We start from the raw sequence: 18,865 nt of genomic DNA on the forward strand, positions 1-18,865 counted from the left end.
GGAGATAAATGGCAGCCAAAGCTGACAAGGAGGAACAAAGGCCTTGAGGTACAGGATCATACTGACTGCACTGGGGGAGGAGAAAAGGCAAAGCACCTGGGGTGGATGGAGCAGCCCAGCCTCTAACACTGCAGCCCCACAACCACTCCCCCTGCACAACTAGAGTACAGCAGGTGGTTGCCCTATCACATCTGCCCCGTGGGAGCTGAGCCCTGCCAAGAGTCCTGGATGGTCTCTGGGCAGTGGAAAAACTCAGGGCAGGCAACCACCACAACCAAACCAAACACACCTTTGTGCAGGAGAAGGACGAAAGCCACAGCCCGAGCAGTTCACAGAATTGCCAACTGTCCCGCCTTACCTGGGACTCCCCTGTCTTTTCATGCTTTGTAACAAGAGCAGGGGCTGCTGAGTGATGCAAAAATCAGCAAGAAATACCCCTCGCAAATGGAGGTGAGTACTCATTAGTATTATTACTATAACATAATTAATGATTATAATGTTGGGAGGATGAATGGGGAGAGGAGGCTAAAATCTAGGGTTGCCGTATTTGACCTTTCAAAACAGAGGACATTGTTTCTGTATCAGTATATACCAACTCACGTTGTATTAATGTACTATATATACTATAACAAATTAATGAGGGCAATGTGAGTTGGTATAGATACACTCCCTCTGAGGGGTCTCCACATTTTTATATGGTAACCCTATTAAAAACAGCCCCTTCTTTTTGAAATATGATTTTGATAGCCCTGCAAGGAGGCATGTTTTTAGTCTGGCACTGCCACCTTGTGGGGAAAACAGGCTGATTTGATTAATTCTGAAGGGTCTTTGCTTATGTCAGGTCTGTACTAAAAGGCTTGGTCAACTCAGGCTACATCTACACTCGCCTGGAAGATTGACCTGCTCGGGGTCAAACCTTCCACGGTTCAATTTTGCATGTTCTAGTAGGGATACGCGAAATCGACCTCTCGGGTCACAGTCAATCCCTGTCCTCTTCACAATACACAAGGAGCAAAGGGAGTCAATGCGAAAAACTCCGCCATCGACACAGCAAAGTAAGCTGAGCGCATACGTCAATTCTGGCTACGCAATTTCCATAGCTAGAACTGATTATCTGCTGTTGACTTCTTTCCCTAGCCTCAGCCACTTTGCTCAGGGCAGCCCCAGAGTGAGGTAGTTAAGCCAATCTAATGCCCTGTGTAGCTAGCACAAGGTGGTTTAACCAGAGTGACAGGAGATCCCATCCAGTTGCAGCAGGCCCGCTGACTATTAGGGGACAAAGAGGGCAACTGCCCCAGGGCCAGTGACTCCAAAGGGCCTGGGGTTCCTGGCCACCACCACCTCTATTGCAGCAGTGACCAGAGCCCCGAGCCCTGAAAATCATTGCTGGAGCTCTGTGTGGCACACTCCAGTGTTGAGGGCTGCCTGCACCGCCCCACCCTTCTCACCTGCAGCTTTTCCCCTTCCAGCAGCAATGAGCCATCCCCCCAGACCTCGCCCCGTCTGTCAGCCCCTCTGAGTTGCTGTAGTGAGTGGCTGCACCCGGCAACCAGTGGCGCATGGGCCTGATGCAGCCCAGTGGGGCTCTACCTACAGACCGTGGACCCCACCCTCCTGCGGCTCTTGTGCACTGGGGCACTGCACTTCCTACAGCTCCCTCTCTCTGCCAGCACTTTTGGAGGAGTCATGAATCGCTTGATTTGCACTCTGTCCTCACTCATCCCCCTCCGGCCCAGCGCTGGAGCACCACGAACAGCTGATTCATGGTCGTTCCAGCTCTGGGAGGGAGGGAGAGGAGTGGAGACAGAGCATGATCAGGCAATTTGCATGCTGTGAAAGTGCTGGGAGGGAAGGGGAGAATTAGGTAAGTATGGAGCCCCAGTGCCCGAGAACATGAGAGGCGCATGGGGGAGGGGGATAGACAGGAGGCACCTGGGCCATAGGAGGTCTGCTGATGTCCTGGTACTTGTATTCTTTCAGGAGGCCGGGGAGGGACACGCTATTTCAGAAAGCCACAATAACCTATTACCACAAAACCAAAAGATACATATGCAAGGGTTTGAGCAAAGTACCTCTGAGCACATTCCTCAGTAAAATAAATCTTTATATGCTGCAATCCATTTAACTGCATAAAACTAGGTCCAGTGCTCAGAGACACATGTTCCTGCCCATACTAGCTTTGAAAACATGAATAATGGTTGAAGTCCATTAATTTTTGTAATTATGCCCCTCAGCCTCTCATTAACTTAATTCTTGACAGCCAAAATGTGCGTATTGATTTGGTGGGCATTAGTTATGCTGTAGACTTGATACTGGAAATGCTCCTTTATAAGAAGGCAATGTTGTCAGACTAAACCATGAGCCTGTGATTTTTCCCACATTTTTCCCACCCAATCCTGTTCATATTAACAGAAGTTAATGGGACTACTTGAATGAGTAAGGAGAATAAGATTCAGTCCTATGGGACCAACCAAGTCCTATTTGAGTCTATGGCAGGCTTTTGTTACCTGAATGGGTGTTGTTTTAAGATGTGCACATAATCTGCAAAGCCGACTAGTTTTCAAGTTGACTAAAACCTTTCCTGCAGCTAAATTTATATTCAGCACAGAAAGGTCTCCTCTTTTTTTCTTCCTTTTCTTTTCCCAACTGCACCAGCAGTTTGTTATGTCTAAGCTTGGCCTACACATAGCAAGTATTGTGGCAGAGTCGTGTCAACTGCTGTGTGAAGTTCTTGGCTGCCCAGCCCATGTGTTCTGCCCCCATTCATGCAATTCTAAATCTTAGCATGGCCCCTGCAGCCACAGGTTTGTAGGTCAGATTCAGGGGCCTTTGAAATTCTCCCCTCAACATATTTCATACTGACTATGGAACAGTGTAGTTGCACAGATGCCCTTCCACTGAAGGCAGAGAACATCTAGCAGGTTGTCCGCTCTTATTTAGCGTGGGTAAATTGTAGCTCTGATGCAATCAATAATGAAATTCTACTTTGATACAGTCATATCCCGAGATACGCCCATTCGGGTTACAAGAATTCGACTTTACAAGGAGTTTCATGTAATACCCTACTTCAGCTTATGAGGCATTTCTTTGCATTTACAAAGACTGATTTGTATTTCATGTGCGCCTCAGCGGGACGTGGCCACCCTGCAACGGGAGAAAGGCTGTGGCTCCAGGCAACGGCTGCCCGCCTGACACATCTCTCCGCAGCGCCCCGCAGCAGTTTCCCCGGCCAGCCACAGCAGGCGCCCACCTCTGGAGCTGGGAGAGGAGGGGACAGTGCCCATCCATTGAGCCGCCACCCTGGGCACCTCGGCCCACCCCTGCCTTTACCTTGACACTGCTGTGGCTGGGCTGGGTCTCCACCTCAGTGCTGCAGCAGCAGCACATCCTGGCCTAGCCGGTGGCCGCGGGCTCCCTGCGCTTCTGGTGGTGTGGGCCGGGGCCAGGCAGAGGCTGGCAGCTCTGGTAGGCAAGCACCAAGGGGATGGAGTCAGCCACGTTGGTCTTGATGGAGACGCCACGCAGGAGGGTGGTGGCGTGGGGCGGTAGACTCATCCAAGTCCTAGCAGTAGACCATGCCACTCTGAGACGTGGATGCTGGGCACGCAGCCCATCCCAGCCCCATTGCTGCCACTCACCCCCCAGGTGGCTAAGGGACCACCGCCGCCCCCCCCCATGCAGCTGTGCCTCGGGCGCCACTTGCCGCCTGCGGCGTTCCATCCCATTTAGCACCTGGCTCGTCTGCCGCTGCCACCTTAGCCGCTGCCTGTGGGGCCTCTCTGCCACGGAGCCCTATACGAACAAGGCATCGCCCCTCACCAGCTGGGGGTCCCCTGTGCCTGCCTAGCTCCCCGCGCAGCCAACCCCCTGGCACTGCCTCCTCCCCACTTAACCTAAGCTGCTCTCAGGCCGGGCTGCCTCCCCTTGCCCTGCTCTGCCCTGCCCACCCACTTGCACCGGCCCCGCTTCTGCAGCCATGGGCAGCTACGTGGCTTTGTGCCTCCCTCCCAGGCACTCTTTGATTTCCGTTCCCCTCGCAGCCCTGTCTCTGAACCTGGGACAGCCCCCCGAAAGCAGGTAAACAGCCATATTATAGAGTAACTAATGAAGGGAAAATGCCTTGTTATGTTGTGTTATGGTACTAATGTTAACTATTGAAGTAATTGTGTTTATTTTAATGGGATTTGGTGTTGTTTTAGCATAAATGGGTGTAAATTTTGGGGCTCAGGAACACAACATTTTTTCACATTGAAATTAATTGTAATTATGTTTTCGACTTACGAGAATTCACCCTAAGAGGGGTGTCCAGGAATGAATCCTCATGTCAGGATAAGAATTAACTGGAATTTTTATCCAAAAGATGCCACAGACTCCTAATCCTAGCAACCAGGAATGAATTACCCTCGAGAGGCGGGGGTAGACTGTAGTTGGACTCATTAATTGGTTTCCTACACTCTTGGCACCTGTGCCAGGGGTTGCTAATCGACATGTGCAAATGTAGAACTTGGTTTGGAAATCTTGGTTCATGAATTCAGAATGATTGTCTTTTTATAAGGCTCTCTAGCCCAATCAAGAAGGCATGGCATTACCCAAGCAATCAGAACAACACAGCCCTCACCTGACTTCCTACTGCCCAGCTTTGGAATGGAGATGCCAGCCAGCCTTCACCCTGCTCCTTCACCCACACCCCCAGCACATCCAACTTTTCTAGCTGCTCAATGAGCATTTTTAGTTTTCAGCGCCTGCCTTCCACTAAGATGTCTCAGTAGCAGAGTGGGCAGAAGAGGGACCAGCCAGGCAAACTCCTTCCAGTTCTACAAATGGTTTTCTGCCTCCTGCATTTCCTGCTCCCTTCCTGTCTCCCAGAATTGCGGGGAGCAGATACAGTGATTCAAAGCAAAGAATCCCTGTGCTTCTCCCTTTTCCCATGCATTGGTGCTCTTTGGATGACAAGTAGGTGTGCAAACAAGTTCCCCCAGCTCTGGGAGAAAACCTCAGGCAGCTGCTGCTGTAAAGAGGAGGCTAGCACTGAGCAAGGGTGGGCCTAGGGGCAGCCTGTTGAGATGCTGAAGGTGAACAAGGAGAATTGGTGGACTGAAAGGGGCTGGATCACTGATTTGCTGGAGAGGAAGAAGGATGGAGCAGGGCTGGAAGTGTATTCTTGGTGGTCACTTGATAACAAGTAGGACATCTTTTTGTCACCTTCCTATTTGTGAGTCTGTTGATGGCTGACCAGCCCAATTCTGAAGCCATAAATCTTATTACAGAAGGGGAAGGTGTTGATAACTATTGGAGGGGCCCAGGGCAATTTTTGCCACTTTTATGTTTCCTCTTCCGCCTCTCCCTGTCTGCGCAGTGGTGGGACCTCTCAAATTGCACCACACCCTTGCGGATTCCCGTTCTGCACTGGGGACAGTCCTGGGCAAGGTTGTCCCAAATGTCAACACCGACGCTACCCTTTTTCATGCGTGCCTTCAGCATGTCCTTCTATCGCTTCCTCTGGTCCCCAGTGCCCCTCCTGCTCTCTGGATTGTCACCTTCTCGTGGTGAGTGGGCTTGCGTGTTCCAGTGAACCCAAGAGCGATGCCACAGGGAGTCTTGTACTCCCGGCCAGGTCACCCACAGCAGCAAGGTCAAGGGGGATGGTCCAGATGAAGAATGACCCTAAAAGTCCTCAAGGGCAGAACAGGCAGAGGATAGCCAGGGTAATGCTACAACAGCTGTGAAAGCGGATGAGGGCTGTAGCGGACAGGAGACTCCCACTTACCATGGATCCCTAGGCCCTTTTTCTGTCAAAGGTCATGTGGTGGCTGCAGTCCCCCCATGTTATAAGAAGTCACGTGCAGATGTCTTCCTCTGTGGAAGTGTATTATGATGTAAATGGATCTGGGGGAGGGTGGGGGCAACAACTGATGGTAGCATGGCTTTGGTGAAGGTGTTGGTGGATTATCGAAGGGGGTTATTTAGGGAGTTGTTCTGATGTGGTCCTTGACCTGGGGGAGTCATTATATGTGGCTTCTTGAGGCAACATATGCAGGTCTTCTCCATGCACCCAGAGCATCCCTTTTTTTCTCCACTCACTCCATGTCTTCCTTAATTCTCCACCCCTGCCCTGACTACATCATACCCTTTACCAAGCGAGCCATTATCTATGCTGAACGCTGAATAGCTGTGCTGAATGCTGATTATTTTTTAACTACTTTTTCAGAAGACAAATTTTACAAGATCACCCCAAGAAAGTTATCAGTCTGATAGCAGCAGTCCTGTACTGCAATTCCTGTGCCATCTGATTCAGGAAAGGGTTTGATTCATTGTCACAATGTCTCATGTAAATGCCACATGCATCTTTCATGAAGTGAGCATGTAACCCTTCTTAGTGGAGAATTACATGAGTAAATCAATCGGCTCAGCCTTTTTATTTTATTTTTTTAAAGCACTTAATGTGGCAATGAAAGCTTGACTCATTTTAAAAGGCCTACATCTATTGGCACTGTGGTCCACTCAGTAGCATTTTCCCCTGGGGTGGCATGTCATTATGCTTCTAACTGGAAACTAGTGGCAGAAGAGGATAACAAATACCTGCATTAATGAATTCATCTCAGTTAGGATTCTGGGGAAAATGCCCATCCTGATCCTATAGGTGTCAAGAGGGAACAAAACTCCCAAGTAAAATTGATTGCAGTTAAACAAGATCATTGGGACATCACTTTTGTTCATGTGACTAATACACCACAGAAAGATGTCAGACAGACATATTTGGCTGTAAAGTTTAGGACATAAGACTAAATCCCCAGACAGATGGATTAGTATACAGAGTGCAAAAGAGGCACTTCAAACTGTATTAAAAATCAATTTATTACATGACTCTGCAATTGATCATAGGCAGCCTTGTGTTATATTGCAAAGACATGCATTCAGTTGAAGCATATACACTTGCAGGGGCACTTCTATTTAAAATGCATAGTTATGAGGATGCTCACTGGCATCTGAATTCAATTGTTGGACCTGTTGGTGAAGCACCAAGATGAGCTCCAAAGGATTTGGTCATGACACTGGGCATTCAGATTGGGAGGGGGTGACAAATAGGGTGAATTAAGGTGACATCCTTGAGACCCAGACTCAGCAACCAAAGAGGACTGAAGAGGTCAGTGAGTTAAACCAGGGAGCTGCTAAAGAAGACCTAGGAATACAGATGATGGGGGTAGGTTGCTAGGATTAGGAGTCTGTGGCATCTTTTGGATAAAAATTCCAGTGAATTCTTATCCTGACATGAGGATTTTCTGTTATGGCGTTTCCTTCTTCCTTTAGTAGTTAGCCTACCCCCGCCCTTAGTCTTCCTCTTGCTTCTAATGTGTTTATAGAATGTTTTCTTGTTACCCTTTATGGCTCTAGCTAGCTTGATCTCATTCTGTTCCTTGGCCTTTCTGATTTAGCCCCTACATACTTGTGTTATTTGTTTATATTCACCCTTTGCAATTTGACCTAGTTTCTATTTTTTGTAAGACTTTTTTTCTTAAGATCATCCAAGATCTCTCTTGCCATGCTTCAGATCTTTCCTATGCAGTGGAATAGTTGGCTCTTTGGCCCTTAATGTTTCTTTGAAAAACTGCAAAGTCTTCAAATGTTTTTCCTCTTAGATTTACTTCCCATGAGACCTTACCTATCAACTCCCTGAGTTTACTAAAGTCTGCCTTCTTGAAATCCCTTGTCTTTATTTTGCTATTTTCCCTCCTACCGATCCTTAGGATCATAAACTCCACGATATCATGACCACTTTTACCCAACCTGCCAGACACTTTCAAATTCTCTACTACTTTCTCCCTATTTGTCAAAATCAAACCTAGAACAGCCTCTCCCCTAGTAGCTTTTCTTCCTTCTGAAATAAAGTATTGTCCCCAGTACATGCCAGGAACTTGTTGGATAATCTGTGCCCTGCCTTGGGGTGTCTCCAAGCCTGCCCCTCCCACTAACTGTACTCCTTTCCCTAAGCAGCCTCAAAGTTTAGCAGGGGAAGCAGGGCTGGCTCCAGGAAGCACTCACCACATCTCCCAGTGACTCTTCCCAACACATGACCCACACATGCCACTGTATCAGAGAGGCAGCTGTGTTAATCTGTATCTTCCAAAACAACAAGAAGTCCTGTGGCAACTTATAGACTAACAGATATTTTGGAGCATAAGTTTTTGTGGGCAAAGACCCACTTCGTCAGTCTCATGCATCTGATGAAGCAGGTCTTTGCCCACGAAAGCTTATGCTCCAAAATATGTTAGTCTATAAGGTGCCAAGACACTCCCCTGTGTTACCCTTTGCTTCCCCCAAGTGGCTAGTACATGTAGAGTTTGAGTATGCCACATCTTTTCTGTTAGCAAAGGTGAGTTGTTCACTGCACTGTATGCTTTTAGATCCTCTGGTCCTAAATTCAACTGCCAGACAAGTCCCCCCAGTATAGTTCTTCTGCCAGCTGCTATGGCAGTAAGAATGGTGCTGTTCTAGCGGCCCTGATTAAAACACAAAATAAGACCTTGCCTGATATTTCAAACAAAAGTATCAGGACCCCTGGAACCTAACTGCAGGCTGTAATTTAAACCTGTGAGCAAAGGCTGCATTTATTACTGTCACCTGCCATCAGGGCTGAAAGTGTGTGTCGTCTGTGTTTAGAGGCTAGCTATCCTAGACTGGGAGCAGCAACCCAGCTTGATATTTTTTTTTATTCAGAATTTTTGACCCGTTCTCTAAACCCTTGAAATCTCCCTCCACAGTGTAAGCACCCCCTACCATGCTGAGTACAGCAAGGATTCTTGCTAATAAACAATACACCAAAAAACTCTGACACTTTCAAAACACAGCGGGCATGGTAATGAACTAGCCCCTCAAGGCCCTGATAGGGAGCACATTAGGATTACTCTTCCAGGTGGTGCAGGTCAGACAGAAGGTAAATAACTTGCACCATGACCGACAGCCAGCCCAGGGCACAACAAATTCGTGCTCCTCGTGTCTGGCCCTCGAGACAGGTGCCTTCCTTACCGCCCACCTTAGAGTGCAGGTACCCTTTTGCCAGTCCCAAGGCGCGCGTATCCTTGTATGCCCACGGGCTGGCTGCCTTTGAGGGGTGTGTCTCGCCTTTGTCTCCCCTATTTGGCGAGTGTTCCCTGGTGCTCCCACCTCGGGGTTGTGTACCCTTATGCCCCCATCCCGGGGGAGGGCTGGTCACTTTGTGCCCCACCCCGTGGGTTGGCGTCCCCTTTGTGCCCCCCTCCCCTTCCCTGCTATATGCCCCTTTGTGCGCCCTGAGATTAGCGGCTTTAGGACCCAGTAAAGCCCGCAGAGCCAGGGGGCGGGCCCGACAATGAGAGGAGGAGGGGGCGGGCAAGTCGAGCCAATCGGTCCGTCCCTCATTTGCATACCGCCGCGAAGCGGCCAATCGGACGGCGGCTGGCCGAGGTGCTGGGCTGGCCGCGCAGCCTGCGTCCGAGGCAGAGGATGGCGGCGGCCGCGGCGTGTGGGTCTCCCGCTCGCCGACCGCCCCGGGAGCAGCCCCCGCCGCGGAAGCGGGGCGACTCCCGGCGCCGGCAGGCCGCCCTCTACTTCCTCAACAACATCTCCCTGGACGGGCGCCCCCCCGGCCTCGCCCCGCACAAGCCGCCGCCCCCCTCTGCGGCCGGGGAGGAGGAGGCGGCAGAGCCGGCCGGAGCGCTCCCCCGGCTCCTTCCCGCCCAGCTGCCGCTCGGCGGGGCCGCCCCTGCTCACGCCGTGGGGGCCAAGGGCGAGGCGGAGCCGCCCAGGCTGGCCGCCTTTCTGCCCCAGCTGCTCCTCGGCAGCCAGGTCGGGCCCCTGCCGCCCCCCCCGCCAGCCCTGCCGGGGCCCCCCAAGCCGGGCGCCGGGCCCCCGGGGCTGCTTAGCCCCACGCAGACTGCGCCAGGAGGCGGTGGCTGCTTCACGCTGGACGTGCAGCGGCAAAGGTGAGCGCGCCGGCTGGGCCCCGGACGCCTGGGTCCCGTCAACCCCCTCATGCTTGTGCGGCCCCCCCCTTACCCCCGGAGGCCTCTAGTGTGGGCTGAGACCGAGCAGGGCCACTTCCTCGCCCCCCACCGCAGGCGAAGGTGGGGTGATCCCCCTGTGCGCCTGCACCAGTATGGCCCTGGCGAGTCCTGTCCCCCAGGGGGGCTTGGCTGAGACCCCTTTGGCCAGCTCCGTGACCTCCTCTCCAGCCTAGGAGCAGCTGGGAGGCACCTCGGTGCCGTGGGAATGAGCGTGAGAGGGGCCTCCTGGGCGTCTGAGAGCCTGGCTCAGAAAGTTGGGGGCATCTACCAGAGATGGGGGGTGTGCCCCAAAGCTGTTCGCTTGGTGTGGCGCCTTCCTGTACCGGCACCCGCTTTGCTCTAAGCGTGCGTCTCCGTCTTTTGTGGGGTTCCCTTAGGAGAAAGCCTGTAGCTGAGTGACTTGTGGTTACCGAAGTGAGAGGAGGGCTGTTGTGGGGTCGGTTCGGTTAAGTACTACTAATCCCTTTGCACCCCAGCATGTTTGTTTTTATGAGAGTGGGCGCATGTTTCCCTTTGTCTCTTTCATCACAGCCAGCCACTGAACTCTGGGGGAGGTTCCTCATCAGCTTGACATCTAGGAGGTCGTTTTCACATCTGTCTTGCTTAAGGCTGAGCACGAATCGGCTGATCTGTGTTTGAGTTCTTACCCTGAGGTGATATGTTGTTACTAGCAGGCATGCTTCTCCCAGGAAAAAAAAGCTTTTTTCCTTTGAGCCTTACAGACTACTTATTTGGATAACGTTTAGTTATTTGCTAGCACAGTGACACAGGTGCACTGAGAAGTCAGATTTTTAAATAACTTTTTTGGGGAGAGAGGAGTAGTTTTGGAACATATTTTAATCAAAAAAACATGTTTGAAGTAATACAAATCCTGGAGATGCAGTGACAAAGGTGGGGGCAGTGTTATGAGTTGTTAAAGGATTCCAACTGTTCAGAAACCAGTACACCCAGCTCCTATCATGTTGATACTATTACCTGCAACTCTGTGTGTAGTGATAGAAAAGTATAGTCATTCCCTTAATCTCAGTTCTTCTCTGGGTACCTTGTTTGAATTTTCTACTTCTTGTTCACGCTACTGTTTCACGAACAACGTTAATGACTTACATGCTATAGATGTTCTTGGGTGAACTTTAGAGATGAGTACATTGTGTTTCAGTGAAGAAAATATGACTGGACTGTTTAGGGGAACTTATATCAGAGAGGTAGCCGTGTTAGTGTGTAGCTTCAAGAACAAGAAGTCTTGTGGCGCCTTATAGATTAACAGATAATTTGGAGCATAAGCTTTTGTGGGCAAAGACCCAAACTGTTGTTGGTCTAAAAATAAGGATTGTAAACCCACGTAAAGCTAGGCTCTGAATTCTAAATTGAAACGATTATTCTAGCTATCCTGCTCTCACAAATAATCATACAGTGTTAGCATGACTATGGAGAGACAGAACAATCGCACAAAAAATAACAGCCCCTTATTCAAGGTCAGTAGTCTGCTAATTTCAGAAGTTGATTACAGTGCTTAAATAGGAATGTTGTTAGTCCTGTAATGCTGAACAGCTTCTCTGATGTACCTGACCAATGTACTCATTCAGTGCCGCTGAAGGTAATTGATATGGCCTGTGATCCAGAGGCCACTGTTACCAGGATACATGAAGGTTCCAGCATCTGTGAAGATAGCTACACAAGTTTTTATGATGTGACCCATTTCAGTCATCTTTTTCCTCACTCCTCCACTCCCACTTCCCTTCCCCTGCATGCAATACAACAGTGATAGGTGCTCTTTTAGTTCCTGCAGTAAGAAGGAAAGATGGTCCAACTGTCATGTTTAGTTTTTTTTACACATTGCAGATTATGGTACAAAATATTTATTGCATAAGATCTAAAGAAACAGTGTTGCTTTGCAATATCTTCATGCACAGCACACCTGTCTACCAAGGTTGTACGAGGCAATGTTCACAAGGTCTTTTTTTGCAGGCCCTGGCTGCCATTTGCGTGTTCGTGCTTAGGAGACAATAGACACAGGAGGGGTATTAGTAACAGAGAGAAAGCCGTGCTACTCTATATACTATCAAAACAAAAAAGCAGTAAAGTAGCACTTTAAAGACTAACAAAATAACTTATTAGGTGAGCTTTCGTGGGACAGACCCACTTCTTCAGACCATAGCCACACCAGAACAGACTCAATATTTAAGGCATAGAGAACCAAAAATGGTAATCAAAGTTGACAAATCAGGAAAAAAAATCAAGGTAAGGAAATCAGAGAGTAGAGGGTTGTGGGGGGCAGGAAGAGTCAAGAATTAGATTAAGCCAAGTATGCAAAAGAGCCCCTATAATGACCCAGAAATTTCGCATCCTGGTTCAAACCAGTGTTAATGTGTTGAATTTGAATATAAAAGAGAGTTCATCAGCCTCTCTTTCCAAATTAGTATGAAAATTTCTCTTCAGTAGGATGCAAACTCTTAAGTCATTAACAGAATGGCCCACTCCATTAAAATGTCGGCTGACTAGTTTGTGGATCAGGAGTGTTTTGATATGTTTTGTGCCCATTAACTCTTTGTCTAAGAGAGTTTGAAGTTAGTCCAATATACAAAGCATCTGCTCATTGTTGGCACATGATGGCACGTATGATGTTAGTTGAGGAATGTGAGAATGTGCCTGTGATTCTGTGACCTAACCTGGTTAGGTCCAGTGATGGTATCTCCAGAATAGATTTGTGGACAAAGCTGGCAACAGGCTTTGTTGCAAGGAAAAGTCCCAGGATTAGTGTTCCTCTGGTATAGACTGGCTGTTGGTGAGAATCCTAATATGGCTGGGAGGTTGTCTGTAGGAGAGAGCAGGCCTGTCACTAGGGCCTTCTGGAATGTGGCATCCTGATTAAGGATAGGTTGTAGGTCTTTAATGCATTGTGGTGGTTTGAGTTGGGGGCTGTAGGTCATGACCTGTGGTGTTCTGTTCTTGGCTTTTTTGGGCCTATCTTGGAGTAGCTGGTCTCTGTGTACTCATCTGGATGTGTTGATTTGTTTTTGTTTGTTTGGTTTTTTTTATTTCTCCTGGTGGGTAATTTCAGGTTTATGAATATTTGGTAAAGATCTTGTAGTTTTTGGTCTCTGTCAGCAGGATCAGAGCAAATGCAATTGTACCTAAGGGCCTGACTGTAAACAATGGATCTAGTTATGTGTGCAGGATGGAAGCTAGAAGCATGTAGGTAAGTGTAGTGATCAGTGGGTTTCTGGTAGAGTGTGGTACTGATCAGGCCATCCTTGATTTGTACTGTGGTGTCCAGGAAATGTCCCTTGCGTGGAGTAAGCGAGGCATAAATTGATGGTGGGGTGCAGATTGTTAAAATCTCTGTGGAATTCTTCTCGTGTCTCCATACCATGGGTTCAAATCATAAAGCTGTCATTAATGTATCGTAACTAGAGGAGGGGTAATAGGGGACGAGAGCTGGGGAATCATTGTTCCAGGTCAGCCATAAATATATTAGCATATTGTGGGGCCATGCAGGTGCCCATAGCAGTTCCAGTAATCTGGAGGTATAAATTGTCCCCCAATCAGAAATAATTGTGGATGAGAACAAAGTTACAGAGGTCAGACACCAGATTGGCTGTGATGACATTAGGGATGGTATTCCTGATCGCTTGTAATCCGTCTTTGTGTGGAATATTAGTGTACAGAGCCTCTACATCCATGGTGGCAAGGATGGTGTTGTCAGGAACTTTTCTGATGGTTTGTAATTTCCTCAGAAAGTCATTGGTATCTTGGAGATAGCAGGGAGTGTTGGTGTCATAGGGTTTGAGGAGAGAGTCTGCGTAACTAGATAGTCCGGTGGTAAGGGTGCCAATACCCAAAATGTAACAGGACCCTTCGTTGCTGTTACAGATCCAGACTAACACGGCTACCCCTCCGATACTTAATACCCAAAATGATGGGTCATCTGGGGTTCCCAGGTTTGTGGATTTTGAGAAGTAAATAGAATAATCTAGGATGAGGCTCATATGGTGTGTCTGAGTGAATAAGGTCCATAGCAGCAGCAGGGAGTTCCTTAAGTAGTTATTGTAATTTCTTTTGGAATTCCAAAGTGGGATCAGAGGAGAGAGGTCTGTAAAATGTGGTGTTGGAGAGTTGTGTGGCTGCCTCCTGTTCATAGTCTGTCATGATGACAACAGCACCCCTTTTGTCAGCTGGCTTGATTATAATGTCTGGGTTATTTTTGAGACTCTGGACAACATAGTGTTCAGCATAGTTGAGATTGTCTCATTTGGCATTGTTTGCGTAAAATGTCAGTCTGAGCAGTGTTGCGGAAGCATTGTATGTAGAAATCCAGACTTTCACTATGACCGTCGGGGGAGTCCACACAGAGTTCTTTTGGTGTTGGTAGGAGGGGTCGAGAGTCAGACCTTTTTTTGTGTTGGAAGAATTCCTTTAGATAGAGGTGGTGAATGAAGGCTTCATGGTCACCACAGAATTGTATTAAGTTCATGGAGGAAGTAGGGCAGAAGGAAAGACCCCGGGATAAGAGAAACTCTTCTGCTGGGCTGAGTTGGTTGCTGGAAAGGTTAACAATATTATTAGCTGAGCTGTTATTGTAGTTGTAGTATCCTGAGGTATGAAGTAATTTAGAAAATTTATTCTTTTTTTATAGGAAGTGGAAGTGTTTTATAAATTTCTTGTCTATTACAAGTAAAGCCTCATTCTGTAGGGTCTTGCATGGATGCCTGATTGTTGATGAGAATTTCAAGTTCAGAGTTCATTTTTAATCATTTTTTGCTTATTGTAAAGAATTTTGATCAAGTGGTTCCTCAGTTTCTTAAAGAGCGTGTTGCATAGGAGGGCTATTGTGTGCATGCAGTTTTGACAATGTACACCCAACAGAGGGTGAAGAAATTCAGCTGGATATGTAAATTACTGTTCAGTGCTGGCTCTTCCTCCTTCCTGTGCCAAGTTAAGGAACTAACACAGTGTATTACACAAACAGTCTTATATGTCCCTTCTTTTGTTTTGAGGTCACTTCTCCCTATTTGGTATGTAATCTGGATGGTAATCTTTATAGTTCAAAGCCTAGTCACATTTTTCTCTGAAGAGTTGTGGTACGTGTCTGTGGTGTTGTAATAAATAACTAGGCTCAGCCTTGGGACCTGGAAAGTTGTCAGTGAGGCTGCAAAGGATGAAAAATTTCTGCTGTGTATTTTCGATGGAGTAGGCTTCTACTGTTCATGTGGGATCTTTTAAATTCCATCACATACAGTGGCTGGTGCATCTTCTGCATAATATGGAACAGAAAATGTTTCACAATAGTTGCATGTTTTATCATCCCAAATCTACAAAACAATGGGGAAAGAATTGTGGAATTCTGAAACTTAAATAGTAGATATTCTATATAACATATTACATCTTCAGTTTTTGCTGGATGGTGGGGCTTGCTTAAACTATTTGTTTCATAAATAAGTTTCAAATCAATGTATTCATAACATACCCAATGCCTCTAGAATAGTTACACCACTGTTGATTCTGTGGCATTGAGACCCTTCTAAATATATTTACTCAGTGTCGGTAACTAGGATGTGGATTCACTGAAGAGCTTGTTAATATTTGAATGCTTTTGGGAAGAGCTGAAGTAAGAAGAGAAGAAAAGCCATCCTGGGTCAGACTGAAGGTCCATCTAGGCCAGTATTTGGTCTTCCAACAGTGGTCGATACAAAATGTTTCTGAGGGAACAAACAGGCAAGGTGATGCTCAGTGATCCATCCCTTCTTGCCCATTCCAAGCCTCTGGCAAACAGAAGGTAGCTGATCAGATGACTGGTCAATATAGACCAAGACTTTGTAGTCTGTGTAGAGCATAGGTCATCTAGAAATCTCTTTGACTTCACTCCGTCTCAGGACAAAACTTCTAGCTGACCCCAGGAGTACTCCAATTGTCCAGTCTCAGTAGATCTTCTCCACTTTGTTCGAAGTCATAGTCTTCCTTGTACGTTCCATGTGAGAGCTTGACAGACTATGCTGGCTGATGGTTTTCTGTGTGTGTGGCCTAGCCACCCCCACTTCTTTCTTTTGATTTGAATGTCCAGTGGTTCTTGTCTTGCTCCATTCCAAAGCTCCTCATTTATGACCAAGTCTTGCTATTGATGCGTAGGATGTACCTCGCGCATCTGTTTATGAATGTCTGTAATTTGTCATTTGAAGACTTTATAGTATGCCAGGTCTTGCAAGGCAAACCTTTTAATTTAAGCTCTACTAGGTGGATGGTTTAATGAATATTGGCTGATGTTATGAACACAGTTGCTCAGGTCTAAATGTGACTAGTCAGTGACGTGATGCTCAGTTACTCACCACTGCTATACAGTGATCAAGTAAAGATAAACCCTCAGGGTGGAAAATTCCAACACCCCCCTCATTAATATTTTGCTTGACAGAATATGCATGCGAACAGCGATTTCTTTTTTGAGCTGTTTTATAAATGTGAATGCCCAATTTTAAAATGCTGCTGGCTATACTTCTCAAATTTATGAGACTGGTGACAGAGAGCCATGTTAGTCTGTATTCTATCAAAACGAAAAAGCTGTCTCATAGCACTTTAAAGACTAACAAAATAATTTAGTAGGTCATGAGCTTTTGAAGAAGTGGGTCTGTCCCATGAAAGTTCATCACCTAATACACTATTTTGTTAGTCTTTTTTTAAAGTGCTAGTGGACTGCTTTTTTGTTTTGGTAAGAGACTGATAGTTGAAAACCTTTTGTCTTTTGTGCTTACAAGCTGGTAGAATATCTAAAACTACAAATATTGTCTTTCACCACCACCTTTTTTCTCCCTGTCATCCCGCCTCCCTCTTTCCTCCATCTTGCTCTATTCTTTGTTCTTTCAAAGAAAAAGGCTAATGAGAGGCTGGAGAGGGAGGTGAATAGGGAACAGAGCAGCATTGCCAGGTCTTAATGAATTTCTGCAGCTGTGCCTGAAATAGGCGGAGTTTGCCATGGAATGAGATAACTGAGGGCTCTGAAAATAGCCAGGTTGTGAAAGTGTGAACAATGGCAGCAGCAACTGTACATGACACTATTATGTGCTGGTGGGATTTTGGTATGGTACTAAACAGAGTATAATAGTGAAATATATCTGTGCATTTAGTGTAGGCTGCAAACAAATATCTGGGCCATATCAAAGCCCCAGCAGTCACAATGCCATTTTACTTTCTGTGTGCAGTCGCTTAACTTTTCCCAAATTAAGCTGGTTTCAGTTTAGCAATTGGGGGAACTATTCAAAATACTGATGTGTTTTTGCTGGTAAATCAGGAATGTCTTAAATTGATTCAGACCATCTTAGTAGGTGGGTGTTATTAAAATATGACTTACAGTTAAGGCAGAAAGATTTTTAAATAGCTGCTGTTAATTTTGTCAATGATAGTGACTATCAAATTAATTGTGTGTAAAGTGGCAGAAGTATCTGACCAAGCATCTGGGTCTGTTGATGTTGTGCTTTGCAGCACTGTCATTCATGCTTGAAGAAACATTTTATCTTTAAGCCATTTCTGCAAACACACATTTGATCCTTATGGGACAAAATTTTGTAAAATGCTTTATGAGCTCCTTATTGAGACCCCAGCTGCCAGAGGGATCATGATATAGACTGCTTTCTATGCCATGTGTTGTTTTTGTAAGACCTTATGTGCTTTGATACTGCACAATACTTTACAAGAAGCAGATCGCAAATAAAGTCCCTAGTTTTTGCAGAGCTTACAGTCTGCAGGCACAAGTACAATAGTGGGATGTGCTTTCTACAGATGAATTAATTGGGAAATTACACTTTGTCTAAATGTCAGGCATTAGCCCACTCGCCATTTAGCCAGTTCTTTTCTCAAATGTAACTTGTCTGTCTGCCTTTTCAGCAGTAAACAAATTGCAGGTGTAAAGGTTAATATTTGCATGGCTAGCTTCTGTGGTGCTCACCAATCATCCTAATATTCATGCTCACTATTCACCAACAAAGCAACAACAAAAATCCACTAGGTAAGCCATGTCTGTGAAAGAGTTTAGGCTGCAGAAAACATATGGTTTGCTGTACTTTGGACTCTGGCAAAAGAGTGCTTAGGCAAAATTTCCATTGTGACTGACAGTGAGATCATTTGACAACATCCTTTAAAGGGGACTAGCAGCTTTTAAAAAACTCAGTGGGGTAGTGATGTTAGTCTGTATTTCACAAATAGCAAGCAGTCCTATAGCACCTTAAAGATTAACACCCACTTTCTCAGCTTCAAGATGCTTTCAAAAGTATCTTAAGATAACAATCAAGGGAAATCTCTGTGTAGATTAATTAAACTTGCAGTTCTTATCTGTATATAGTTCCTGTAATTTTTCAAAGCAGTTATTTTCTTGTGAACATGTCATTGACAAAGACATTAGAATCAAGTATATTCTAGAAAGGATGGATGTAGTTGTGCCTTTTCTGTTGGTCTTTTTGCCCCGTTTTCTGTGCCTGTAATTCACTCATGCCATCTTGCGTCAGCCCTGTTCCGGGGAAGCCATAGCTAGAAATGAAACTAACATTGTGTCTATACCAGTTCAGTCCTTTCCCTCTTCTGAGAGAGTGAAAAGTGAAGGGTTCCAACTGAGGTGTACTCATGAGCTGTATTAATATAACCATTTTGTAATGGACAGCATAAATGGGGGTAATCTCCTCCCAATGTCTCAGCAAAATATCCTATCAAATTCTGTAGCAAGGGCTCTTTATGACCAGGACTTCATTAGCTACACAGTAGTCTTCGATAAATACATTTACTGAAATACCATAAATTATGATTGTCAGATATCTGTATTGATGGGGAATTAAATTGCTTACTTGTGA

The 18,865-nt window shown here is 46.4% G+C and overlaps 1 protein-coding gene across 1 annotated transcript in view; it reads left to right on the forward strand.

Moving 5' to 3' along the window:
• Nucleotides 1-9,480: 9,480 nt before the first annotated feature.
• The window catches only part of CABLES2 (Cdk5 and Abl enzyme substrate 2), a 48,588-nt gene continuing 39,203 nt past the window's right edge, over nt 9,481-18,865 (forward strand). Inside the window, exon 1 of the mRNA XM_075011966.1 lies at nt 9,481-9,959. Coding sequence (XP_074868067.1) covers nt 9,481-9,959 — 479 coding nt within the window. The remainder of the gene's footprint in view (nt 9,960-18,865) is intronic.

Source organism: Carettochelys insculpta, chromosome 17 (assembly GCF_033958435.1).
Source record: "Carettochelys insculpta isolate YL-2023 chromosome 17, ASM3395843v1, whole genome shotgun sequence".
In the NCBI taxonomy this organism is placed as follows: domain Eukaryota; kingdom Metazoa; phylum Chordata; order Testudines; family Carettochelyidae; genus Carettochelys; species Carettochelys insculpta.